This window comes from Budorcas taxicolor, chromosome 1, assembly GCF_023091745.1.
Source record: "Budorcas taxicolor isolate Tak-1 chromosome 1, Takin1.1, whole genome shotgun sequence".
NCBI classification, from domain to species: Eukaryota; Metazoa; Chordata; class Mammalia; order Artiodactyla; family Bovidae; genus Budorcas; species Budorcas taxicolor.
Genome location: NC_068910.1, coordinates 199083877 through 199097684, shown reverse-complemented (window position 1 = coordinate 199097684; position 13808 = coordinate 199083877). Strand labels below are relative to the sequence as shown.

The 13808-nt window shown below is 43.0% G+C and overlaps 1 protein-coding gene across 1 annotated transcript in view; it reads right to left on the bottom strand.

The window, feature by feature from the left end:
- Positions 1-10531, bottom strand: part of RYK (receptor like tyrosine kinase) — a 111884-nt gene extending 101353 nt beyond the window's left edge. The window contains exon 1 of the mRNA XM_052638043.1: positions 10303-10531. Within this exon, the coding sequence (XP_052494003.1) occupies positions 10303-10531 (229 nt within the window). The remainder of the gene's footprint in view (positions 1-10302) is intronic.
- Between the last annotated feature and the right edge of the window lie 3277 nt (positions 10532-13808).

The following is a 13808-nucleotide window of genomic DNA, read 5'->3' as shown; positions in this document are numbered from 1 at the left end:
TCCCTTGGACTACAAGGAGATCCAACCAGTCTATTCTAAAAGAGATCAGTCCTGGGTGTTTTTTGGAAGGAATGATGCTAAAGCTGAAACTCCAGTACTTTGGCCACCTCGTGCGAAGAGTTGACTCATTGGAAAAGACTCTGATGCTGGGAGGGATTGGGGGCAGGAGGAGAAGGGGACGACAGAGGATGAGATGGCTGGATGGCATCACCAACTCGATGGACGCAAGTCTGAGTGAACTCCCGGAGTTGGTGATGGACAGGGAGGCCTGATGTGCTGCAATTCATGGGGTCGCCAAGAGTCGGACACGACTGAGCGACTGAACTGAACTGAAGCCTTAATGTCTGCAAACTTTTTACAAATTCAGGGGGCAGGAGGAGTTGGATGAAGGTAGTCAAAAGCACAAACTTCCAGTTGTAAGATAAGTCAGTATTAGGGGTATAATGTATAACATGATAAGTAACACTGCTATATGCTATATATGAATGCTGTTAAGTAAACTGAAGAATTCTCACCACAAGGGAAAACACTTTTTTTCTATTTATTTAATATTGCATCTACATGAGATAACAGTGTTCACTAAACCTACTATGGTAGTTATTTCATGAGGTATGTAAGTCAAATCATTATGCTGGCCATGTTAAACTTACACAGTGCTGTGTATCAATTATATCTCAATAAAACTGGAAGAAAAAAAATCCACCTATGAGCCACCTCCCAGAATTCTGGAAATAAAAGCAAAAATAAACAAATGGGATCTAATTAAAATTAAAAGCTTCTGCACAACAAAGGAAAATATAAGCAAGGTGAAAAGACAGCCTTCTGAATGGGAGAAAATAATAGCAAATGAAACAACTGACAAACAACTAATCTCAAAAATATACAAGCAACTTATGCAACTCAATTCCAGAAAAATAAACGACCCAATCAAAAAATGGGCCAAAGAACTAAATAGACATTTCTCCAAAGAAGACATATGGATGGCTAACACACACATGAAAAGATGCTCAACATCACTCATTACTGGAGAAATGCAAATCAAAACCACAATGAGGTACCACTTCACACCAGTCAGAATGTCTGCGATCCAAAAATCTGCAAGCAATAAATGCTGGAGAGGGTGTGGAGAAAAGGGAACCCTCCCACACTGTTGGTGGGAATACAAACTAGGACAACCACTATGGAAAACAGTGTGGAGATTCCTTAAAAAATTGCAAATAGAACTGCCATATGACCCAGCAATCCCACTGCTGGGTATACACACCGAGGAAACCAGAATTGAAAGAGACACATGTACCCCAATGTTCATCGCAGCACTGTTTATAATAGCCAGGACATGGAAACAACCTAGATGTCCATCAGCAGATGAATGGATAAGAAAGCTGTGGTACATGTACACAATGGAGTATTACTCAGCCGTTAAAAAGAATACATTTGAATCAGTTCTGATGAGATGGATGAAACTGGAGCTGATTATACAGAGTGAAGTAAGCCAGAAAGAAAAACACTAATACAGTATACTAACACATATATATGGAATTTAGAAAGATGGCAATGATGACCTTGTATGCAAGACAGCAAAAAAGACACAGATATGTATAGCAGACTTTTGGACTCAGAGGGAGAGGGAGAGGGTGGGATGATTTGGGAGAATGGCATTGAAACATGTATACTATCATGTAAGAATCGAATCATCAGTCTATGTCCGATGCAGGATACAGCATGCTTGGGGCTGGTGCACAGGGATGACCCAGAGGGATGTTATGGGGAGGGAGGTGGGAGGGGGGTTCATATTTGGGAACGCATGTACACCTGTGGTGGATTCATGTCAATGTATGGCAAAACCAATACAGTGTTGTAAAGCAAAATAAAGTAAAAAAATAAATAAATAAAAATTTTAAAAAAAGAAAGAAAGAAAAAAAATCACGTAGGAGGTCAGAGAATTTGACCTGATGATATACAGAATGTAATAGATGCTCCCTTCCAGAAGCAGCTTTAAGGGATTCAGATGTACCCATAAGCTTTCATCAAGAGGCCCTGCAAAACCCCTAAAGTCTAAGAACCCCCATCAGAGTACACAAAACTTAGTATATGTGGGACCCATACCCTTGTCTAGGGAAAGGCTCTAAGGTTTACACAAAATAAGTTGAGAACCACTGATATTTCTCTTGACAGCAACTTCCTAGCTGAAAAGCGAGTTTCCATTGTTTTTAAACCTAATGCCATTTTGGCCTTCCCTGCAAGGACATTACTATGCAGCCATTACCACAAATAAGTTACCACCAGTGAATTTTACGATTCTGAAAGAAAGTTGTGACAGATACTCAAATAAATGGCAAATTATGTCTAAGTCTCCTTTACAATTTCACCTTGTTAAAATACTGTATTTCATTTAGTCTAAATGCACCATTATTTTTTGTGCCATTAAGAAAGAGAAAAGGCTGTCAATTACCTGATGACTCACCACTGATTGTAAAATAATTCCAATTTCAGAGATGTTCAAATGTGAAAAAGCCATCCATCTTATAATTCATGAGATATACTGTTCAAAAACCTCACTGGCTGGACCCCATCTCAGATCTCCTAAACAAATTGCTCAGAGTAGGTCTCTGAATCTGTATTTTGTTTAAGCCCCTCGGATGACTCTGGCTGGATAAAGACTATGTAAACTGTTAACTTTCAGAGGCAGCATAGTAGAGAAAGCATGCACTTTACAGTCATACAGCCCCAGACATCTCTGTGACCTCCAGCAAACTGTGTAATTTCCCAGAGTCTCAGCTTTATCTATTAAAAAATGCCAATGCCATCTACTGCCAACAGTTGATAAATAAAAGAAATTAAGTGAAACTGATGACACAGAGCAAGACATATTTATAAAAGAACACGTTCATTATTTATGAACAAGATAGAACATATTTGTCTTAAGAACAAGAATGAGACCTCTGAAATTACTTTTCAAAAATAGTCTGCCACTCAACACTGTTAACACAGTTGAGAATTTTCAGTAAATGGTTTATTACGTAATTCAGCAATACACACATTTGTTTTGGCACACCACATTTTTAGAGGTCCTACATAAATGAAAGCTGTTTATAACATCTTGATTAGAAAATATTATACTTGGTATACATCAACAATAACACAGAAAAAAAACATAGTTTTAAGCGTAATACAATTTCAGAGTAGCTAATGGCTCTATTTCATGTCAAGGTTTGGTTTTGTTTTAGTACATATAGCTGGCAAGTTTTTTCAGAACACTGGCATAACTGTGTTAAAACCCCAAAAGTAGTCATGTGGAACTTCTCAATTCAGGATGCTCAAAAAAAACAAACAAACAAACAAACACCCATGTTTCATTTGTTTCTAAAGTGACCCTTAAAGTCCAAACAGTATTTCAGGCAGCACCTTCAGAACAGACGAGTCACTCAGGATGTGACTCACAGGAGACAGGTTTAGCCATAACTGGACAGTTCTCCCACGTGTGTAGAATGAAGATGGGGAAAAAAAAGTTCAAAACCCACAACTGCACGATGTCTCAGTGTTGCTCTCCCAAAGAACACATGGATTCAAATTAACACTGTATCAATACCACCAACCCCACCCAAAACATCCAGGCTTAGGAGCATGCTGCAGGGCGCTAACCCACCTCCACCAGCACCCACCTCCTCAGAGTCTCAGCAGCAGCAGGACAGGCCCCACAGCAGCAGAAAGAACACGCTCACTGCTCCCCCACCCCAAACACTTGAGGTTGAAAAGGAAGAGAGTGCTGGGAGAAAAAATGGCTCATCTCATTTTTCTTTTCCTTCAACCATTTTCAATAAGAAAAAGCTGCCCAAGTCTGAAACTTTGATTCCTCTCTGCCTCCTCCCTTTTCTTTAGCCCTCCATTCTCCCCAACTGAGTCTTCTCCAAACTCCCTGTGAGTTCCCCATAAACCCATCCCACACCCTCAACTGCCCTAGCTGATCCCCTAGTGGGCTCAGATGGTAAAGAATCTGCCTGCAACATGGGAGACCTGGGTTCAATCCCTAGGTTGGGAAGATCCCCTGGAGGAGGGCATGGCAACCCACTCTAGTACTCTTGCCTGGAGAATCCCCATGGACAAAGCAGCCTGGCGGGCTACAGTCCATGGGGTGGCAAAGAGTCAGACACGACTGAGCGACTAGCACAGCACAAGGCTGACTCTGTTCCATTCCCCTGATCCATCTTTCCAGCCTGCAAGCCACACTTTGACTGGGGCCAAAGCTGTCTTCTCTATAACCTTTCTGTGTACTCTCCTTTCCTAAATTCTATAGTTTCGCGTTACCTATAAAATAAAATTCAAATTCCTAATCTAATTTCAACCTACCTCTCAGCTTTATATTCTGCCACTCCCTGGTTTTGCCAAATTTTCTCATTTTAGCCACATTAAATTGTTCCTACTCCTTGAGTTCACACATACCTGCTTCCATACATCTCTGGCTTTGTGCTATTTTTTCTGCCTGACATGAAATGCTCCTCTTTTCTGTCTTTCAAGCTCATCTTTGAAGATGAGACTCAAATGTCCCCTTTTCTAGAAAATCCTTCCCTAAACCCCATAAGACCCTCCACCCTTCTACAGTCAAAATCAATCATTCCCACGATAACTTACATCAATCAGAAGTATAACTCATATCTTAATGTTAGAGTTGTAGCTACAACCGTTAGTCTCTCCGAAATTTCGAGTTCCTTAAGAGAAGGAATTTAGTAACTTTGAATTGCCATTTTCTACCACAGTATGTGGTACTTGGTTGGGCTTCAAAAATTTTTACTGGACTGATTCGAGAAGCAATGATCTCAACTAGTATTAAACTGATTTTAAATAAGATGTTAACAATGCTTAACTCTTCCAGAGGGTACTTTATTTTAATGGAGAGGCAGTTATCCAGAGTGAATTCCTAATTGGTGGGAGGCGGAGTCTGTTCTCGGAAGTCCCCTAGACTCCTACAGATGCCCTACCGCCAGCATCTCTGCTATCACGACCAGTTTATACCATACCCCCCATCCGTCAGCAAATTTTTCCCACACCCTAGCACTGCCCCAGCCACAGACAATTTTCACCCTGGACTTCCAGGGAACTCAACTATCAGAATTACCAATTAGACGGTGAACAGGAGAGAACGTGGATAATAGTGAAGACAAATGAGCACATGTGGCAGCAGGCTTGTCAATTCTACTCCTTAAGAATTTCAGTTAATCACAGCTCCTCCAGAGCTGACACAGAGGCAATATAGATTCTGGACTGGGTTAAGACCTGGCCCTCTACTCACTGCCCAAAGGGCCCCAAATCAGAGTCCTCATTAGTAAAATGGGGAATCGAATGCCAGCACTGCCGCCTAAGCAGGCCCTGGGGCAAATAAAGGGATTCCCCATAAAGCTTCTGAGGCTTTTGGAGTCTCTATACCAATAGACCTCCATCAAGACTGCATGCCCTACTACCAGGGAATGAGCTGGTTACATACTTCCTTCAAATCTGTAACAATACATACCCAAAACAGGGATTATTTTGTACCTGACATAGGGAAAAGATTTTAACGTGTCAGCAGCACTATAAAGTGTCAACCATTACTGTGACCACCACCACTACTCTTCCTAATATTGTTATTATCAAAAAACTACACATCACCAGCTCTTCAACAGTCAAAGCCCAACCCTAACTTCCATTTACACACTGTGATCACTAGCCTTTAACCCCAGCTTCCTAGGACTCCTCTAAAATGACAGTAATGAAACCACAAAGATATTAAACTACAAAGGGAGAGTAGACAACAACCCATCAAATATTTCAACAAACCTTTGCATGGTGTGCTCGTGTGTGCTTAGTCCTGTCCAACTCTTTGTGACCCTATATGCAAGATGCGACACGGCTGAAGGAGTGGTCAGTGCTTCTCAGGACCCCTGGAGGGACTCAGCCCTGGATGCACCAAGGGCCACCAGCCTGAGGCTCTAGCCTGTCAAAGGAGGAGCCACGGATGAGGGGCATTCAAAGCTGTTGGGCCCCCAGGTCTGGCAGTTAACGCAAAGTTTTTCTCTGAAGAAACTGAACCACAGAGACAAGGGAGTTGTAAACTGAAGTCCAAGTCTACAGCCTGAATAACGGCACCCTCCATCTCTCCCCAACCTGATAATCCAAACCCAGGTGGCACATCTGAGGCAGCAGACTGGAGGTGTCTTCTCCACAGACGCTGACTAGCCCTAAAGAAGTGGGGAAGGTGCTGATAGGAGGCTCCCAGTGAAAAGTCCACTCGCACCCCATGAGAGGCCAGGAGACCTCTCACACACATACACACAAGCTTGCTCTCCCATAATCAACTTTTCAGAATCTCACTCTTAATTAATTACAGACATGGAAGGATCAACAGATCTAATTTACATGAAGAGAAAAAGAACTCTGAAATAAACAGGCACATTGGAGGAAGCAGAAGAAATATTTTTAAAATATTAAATATACAGAAAAAATTAAAAACAACATACGCCTGAAAGATAAATGAAGATAATATATCCATAAAATTAGAATAAAATGAAATTGAAACAGGGAACAGAAGGAATTCTAAAATTTAAAATCATTAAGATTTTTAAAATACAAGAGCTTAGAAGACAAAACTGAGAAAATTTCCTCCTCCTTCCACCTCCAAATATAAAGATATAAATAAGAGGCAACATAAGTTAAGGGTATCTGAAGATCAATTACAGGAGATTCAATAACCAAACCAATAGACATTTCGGAAACAAACAAAAAGTGATGGACAGGAAATTATCAGAAGTAACAGGCATTCTTTAAAACTGAAGGATATGAGTCTCTAGATTGAAAGGGCTGACTAAGACAAGAGGAACCACAGACAGGAGAAGGCGCCACAGAGAAGCTTATAAAATCACAGAATTTCTTAAAGACAAAGACCCTAAGCTCAAACAACAAAGAAAAAAAGCATCAGAATGCCTTTGGATTTTTCATCAGAAACCCTTAAAGCCAGGTAACTGTGAAAAATGCCACCAGAAGTAGCAAAAACATATGTATTTTTTTCTGTCTGATATGTAAATTCTGTCAAATCACCTAAAAGCATGAGGACAGGATAGACATCTCCAGACGTACAAGGCCTGAAATAATTTACCTCCCATGCACTCTTCTCGGGAAGCTACTGAGGATACACTTTAGTAAAATGAAGCAAACCAAGAAAAAGAAAAGGCAGGAGATCCAGGGAACAGAGGAAAAGCGTACAGAGGACAGAAGAGAAGGGTACAGAATCTGCAGAGAAAACAAGCTTGCTGTTTTCTCCCTCCAAAACAAGGAGGCTCTATGAGGAAAACAAGTGGAACTGATAGATGATTTGATGTGTTACTTGAAAAAAAATATCAAAAGGCATTTAATATATTTCTTGGAGTGTATGAGAGAATGTAGCCATAGATACAGAATAGACTAATCAAAAAGTTTAAGCATCTTATTTGTTCCAGGAAAAACAAAAGCGTTTTGGAAAAGAAAACATAACCATTTACGGGTCACCATTTAACTCAGAAGTGAATTTATATTTATGTGTGTATGTGTGTGTATACATACATGTATACATACAATAATGTATAATAAAAGTTTATAATATAAATATATACACAATAATGTAAATATAGACTGCTGGTTTTACTAAAAACAATGAACTAAGCACGGGGGTTTGGGAATGAGAAGAGGGCAACTGCTCAGTTATTATACTAGGATATCTACACTGATATCAAAATATGAAAAGTAAAAAAACAGGGGGAAAAAAAAGAGCTAGCTTGGGAAAGCAGCTTCCACTGGAAAGTAGGGCCTGGAAGATGAAAGGCCAAAAGCAGAAGACTATTGCTTTTTAAGTCTTTTAGCGTTACTGATTTTTTTAAAACTATGTGCATGTATGAACTGCATTTAAAAAAAAATTATTTTCATGCCAAAGACAATTAGTTCCATTTAGTTCAACTTATGAAGTCAACTACCAACTTCATTTATAAGTTTCGCACTTGGCAATGCAAATTCGTTGTCTTAGAATATAGACACTGTATAATATAGAATATTATACAGTGATGGTTAGTTTCTCAAATTAGCTTTTAGAAGGCACGTAAATCATAATGATACAAAAACAAGACACAAGCAGTCTTAATAAGAGTTCCTATAGGAAACTGCATTCTGAGAACTCAGTACACCTGGTACACATCACCCCACCCACTTGCTCTTTTCCAGCCAGGAGTAGCCAAGGAATACTTTCAAGTTAGAATAGAAGAACAGATAAAGGAAGAAGAGGACCTGGATCTGTGCAGGATGGAGAGTCAAGAGACCCACTATAACAGATCAACTCTTTCTGTATTAAAGAAAATACTACAGGTCTCCCCTGTCCCAGAGGTGACTGAGGTTTTGATCAGCAAGGAAATTCTTTCTCCCTTCTTCCCAATGGCTCATTCCTGGGCATAAATTGGATGTTTATCAATCAGGTAACAAATACAACGTTTCAAGTATTAATTAGCAATTATTCTTTTCCACCACACCATAATCAAACTTCTATTATAAATATCTTCATTTCATTCAATGAAACTTTGTGGTCTATGTCAACACTACGTTTGATTTTTTAAAAAAAGATTATTAAATGTGTGGCCTTAAGCAAGTTACTTAAAAGTCTCACTTTCTTCATCCTTAAAATGGGGATAATAATATTCACCTCACTGGGTCACAAGAAAATTAAAGAAAATAACGTGTATAAAAGATGGAGGAGCAAGTATATGGCAGGCACTCCAGGTCAGCCTCTGGTTGTCCCCTGTCCCTTTCCTCAATCCAGTTCAGTTGGAGACCCAACTGCTTGGGTCTCCATGACGGCAGCATGCCAAGCTTCCCTGTCCTTCTCCTGGAGATGATTTCTTACATATAAACAAAGCCACAAATTATATACACATTTTTAACCAAAAAATCTTCACAAAATCATGCACAATAAATACATAGTAGTTTTTAAATGAGTAAATCACTATTTTAAAAATATTATTTTTTAATTAATGTGATGGGTTAATTTATAAACACTATTTTTCCTAAACCTTAGTCTTGCTTCAAGCACTAATCCAATTTGCAATTTTCATTCAGCTAAACGAAATTCTGCTAATTCTGCTAGACTGCAAAGAGGATTTAGAATGGCAGGACATTACAAAAACACAGCATTCTTCTTTGGTTAAAGACTACAAACCCATATATGCAACAATGTCTAAACAGTCTGCTTAAAAGCAATTCCATTTTAACACTACGCCGACTTCAACAGGCTTCAAGAAAGTCCTCTGACTTTTAAAAAACAGAATAAAATGATAGGTAAAAGAATAATTTTTCCCATCAAACACTCAGATGTACCACAAATCTGAGATGAAATAAAGACGGGGGAAAAAAAACAAACTGCTCTTTGGCCCATAATACACAAAAGAAAGTGAACGTCTAGGTATCTGCAAGTACCAAAGACTTCCTATTTGGGGCCATTTCTATTAGACCTTCCTCTAAGGGGTTACTTCCAGAATCCACAAAGTCATATTTTTCAAATTAATTCCCCAATAACAAAACTATTTAGGTAGAACAGAACCACCAGCTGACCCAAAGCCAAGTTCTCCTTTCCTTAGAAGTTATCAACGAAGAAGAGTGGCCCAGAAATACAGGACCAGTCCAAACTCCAACATATCCAAGACAAAACCCAAGGTACTGAAGAAGCTAAAAGGTCTGGCACCTGGAGATTCATTCACTACTATAAAATACGCTTATCGTCCCTGATCTGGAGACTGCCTCGAACACGTAGCGCCCTTATAACCAATTTCTTTCATTTAAAGAAAATATAAACCTATGATAGCAGCAAAGTATCAGCACAGTAGTGTGGCCTCTACCAGGGCATCAAATTCACTGCAGTTCCTAAATAAAACGTGGATTTCGAGTACCCAAAGTCCAGGGCCCTAGAGCGACACGTATAGGAAGGGTCAAAGAAACTTGGAGCGGCGGGGAAGAGTGCCTCTAGGGAATAAGGCGAAAGGCTGAAGAGGCTGTAAGCAGGCTGGAATGGAGTAGCTCGCCGGCGGCCGAGGGGTCCCCGGGTCTTTAGGCGGCTTGGGAAGTAGGCCGGAAGGCTGGCCCGGGGTCGGGGGCGGGCAGGGACCACACCTCCCGGCCAGCACAGCAGGCAAACGCCGGGGCCCGGAGGCGACCCTGGAGCTGGGACCGACCCGCCCGCGGTCCAGCGCGCGCGGACTGGGCCGGAAGCGCCCGGGCCCGGGCCGACCTGCCCGCCCTGGCGCAGGCGTCCCCACTCACCGATGAGCCGGCGCACCTCATCCTCGCTCAGGTAGAGGCTCACGCTGGGCCCCGCGGCCGCGGGCGGCAGCGCCGGGGGCCGCGAGGCCGGGGCGGCAGCGGCGCCAGGCGTGGGCAGCAGCGGCAACAGCGCGAGCAGGAGCAGCAGCGGCGGCGGCGGGGCCTTCAGGCCGCGGGTCCCCGGGAGGCGGCCCTGGCCCGGCGGCCCCGGTCCCGCCGTCCGGCGCATGGCCACCGCCGCCGCCGCTGAGGAGAAGCGTGGGCCGCCCGCTGCGCCGCCGCCGCCCACCCCCGGCCCCGAGCCCCTCACAGCCCCGAGCCGGGGGCGGCCGCCCAGCTCATCGCGCCGCCGGCCCGTGGCAGCCGGCCGCCGCTTCAGACCGCCGGAGCGCGCCGCCGCCGCCGCCGCCTCCTCCTCCTCGGCGGCATCGTCCGCCGCGGGGAGCGGGTCGCGGTAACGCGCGCGCGCGCCGCCGCCGCCCTGAGAGCGCGCACGCACGCACCGCCTCCTCTGTGCGGACCTCGAGCCTCGCGAGGAACCCTTTGGTTTCCCAGGAGCGTTGCTGGCCTGGGACTCTCCGGTCACCCTCTAAAGGAACCGGTCCTCGCCCCACGTTGTCACTAGCCTGATGTTTGCTTGCCTATTGTCTGTAACACACACACACCCGCCCAGGATGGAGGGTCGTGGCAGGCAGGCCCAGGCCGCGGCTGCAGCAGACCAGGCTCCCAAATCCAGGGAATTGTGTGGATGCGGCCGTGGATTGCAAAAGAGAAACATGCTTTTCGTTTGGAGAGAAGATGGAGACAAATAGAAATCACCTTTTATCCTACCAACAGAGGTCAACACTAACATTTCTCTGTCTGTCTTTATGGGTATATACTATATACTTTTATTTTCCAAGATCTTGTTCAGCAAACTTTTTAACCTTATTTCTACATGTGACAAATTTTTATTTTTTATAATCGTTCTGCATCTCTATAATCAACCTGCATTTGGGGTCGTTAACATATGGTCCGTGCTGGACTTTGACAGCTCTCCCCTGCCATATGAAATTGTGTGCAAAAGTGTGTTCTGTATGTGGGCTTGAGCACACACAGAAGTGATATGGACATCTCAATTGTTGTAGGGAGTCCCTGTCCTTCAAAGAGGTTAAGAATCACAGATACACCTGGTCTCTTTTTAAAGGCGATCTAGCGAGCTGGTGGGCCTTGTAATGTCATGACCTGTCGCAGTGAAACCTGCTCCAGATGCTGCCTCTCTTCTGGAGGCTTCCAAGCATACTTGCCGGTCTGGGTCACCTAGTCCCTGTAGGCAGGTCTCTGCCTTGACCCTTCATGCTTCCCACCAGGCCTGCGCCCCTACAAACAGCTGCTCCCTGCCAGGCCCAGCTTCAATGAGCAGTTGCTGCACCAGTGGTGAGCCCCTGAGAGGCTGCTATTTTTATCCTCTGCGGAGGGTGGGGGAAGTCCTGGAACTTGGTATTCTTCTCTATGGAGAGGGATGGATTCCAAGTAAACTGCCCTTGATAAAGTGTTTCCAAATAGGAAAAGGAGTAAGTCAAGGCTGTATATTGTCACCCTGCTTATTTAACTTATATTCAGAATACATCGTGAGAAACGCTGGACTGGAAGAAACACAAGCTGAAATCAAGATTGCCAGGAGAAATATCAGTAACCTCAGATATGCAGATGACACCACCCTTATGGCAGAAAGTGAAGAGGAACTAAAAAGCCTCTTGATGAAAGTAAAAGAGGAGAGTGAAAAAGTTGGCTTAAAGCTCAACATTCAGAAAACGAAGATCATGTGCCGGGGTCCAGCCCCGGTGGATCCAGGGTAATTCGAAGGTGGAGACAGAGTCGGCGTCCTGGAAAAAACTTATTTAATTACAGATAAAGAGGAAGATTAGAAACAGATAGTGTAGTAGGTGAATTAGTGGAGAAAAGAGGCTGAATAACTGGTTTACATGGAATACCAATCACCACCTACGTAGGCCACGGGCATCTTTCCATTCTCCCAAAGGAGAGAAGGCACTGAGGCCTCCCCGGTCCGATCTCAGAAGCCCAGGCAGAATTAGCAGGCTTGGTGAGTACCCATATTTCAGATGGGAATTCAGCCAGGAAAATGGGGAGCGAGAAAGAAACAACACGGGGGAATCAGTCTTTCCAGAAACTGATCCGATTTCTTTATTTTTCAGGTTTGTCTATATACCTCTTTGTTATACATAGGGATGAATACAGAGTCACGCGGGGATCAGCAGACCTGACGCTTGTCACAATCAGGTGCTTCATATAAAATTATACAAAGGTCTTATGAGTTTCATCATCTTCTGGCCATGAGGTCTGCTGACATTTTATGGCCCTTTCTGATGTCGGTCAGTTAACCACAAAACTTATTTTTCCAGGGGTGATTTTTTTCTTAAATCAGGCACCACCCTCCAAATAAAGTTGCATTCCTATAGGGTGAGGGTGTAATGAGTTACAATCAAGAAAGGAATTTACTGAACCTAAGGTTTAACATGATTAATCTTAAAGGTTAATATTTATTTCTCCTATATGCTAGTTATATTCATTATAAGGGCAGGAATATGGAGATTTCGCAGCAAATATTGGCTCAACAAATGTAAACCCTTCACCAATGTTTCCCTTAAGATCTATTTTGTCTTAAGATAGTGATAAAGTTACATTTTTGCATAGCAAGGACACAGTGATTTATAACAAAGTACAGTGGTCTATAATAAAAGAGAAAATTCATTAACTCAAAAAGTCTAGTATTGCTAACATCAAAAACTACTATATTTCCTTTTCTATATTCCAAATACATTGATTAATATATTCCCAGGTGCCTAAGGATATGGAGGGCTGCTGGCAGTCATTGACTCATCAATGAAAAAAGCCCTACGCTAATACTCCATGCTCTCTGTGCTGTTTATGATTGAGGGGCTGTCACGCAAGCTAGTCTGTCAGCAGAGAGGTTTGACCTGAGACACCCTTGTCACACCCAGGGCAGGGGATTAGCAGTAATTATTGGCAGGACAAATGAAAAAACCCTTCACCAATGTAATTCGTAATCAACCTACTATACTATACTAATGATCTTCTAACTTCTCAAAAGAGTCTGTATTTAGAAAGTTTTAAAACATCCCGTGCCTCTCACAGTTGGGAGGCTGTAAACAATCACATGCGGCCGGACGAGCCTGATCAGGCAGGCCAGAGAACCTTCAGAGTTCGTAAGTTGAAACACTCTTTTCATGCCCAGGAATTTTTATTAACTGGAGCTGCAAGTTAACTCCTTCTCTGAGAGAAATGGTTATGGGGGAGAGCTCCCCGTAAAGTACTCTGGTTTGGGGGGTAGATGCTCGGGAACAGGGGGTTTCCTGAGGCTTGATCACACCTTTGCGTATGCCAAGCTTCCTTCCTCATGACCTTTGCCATGGGCAGAGTTCCTCATACTGGCTCCCAACAATCATGGCATCTGGTCCCATCACTTCATGGGAAATAGATGCGGA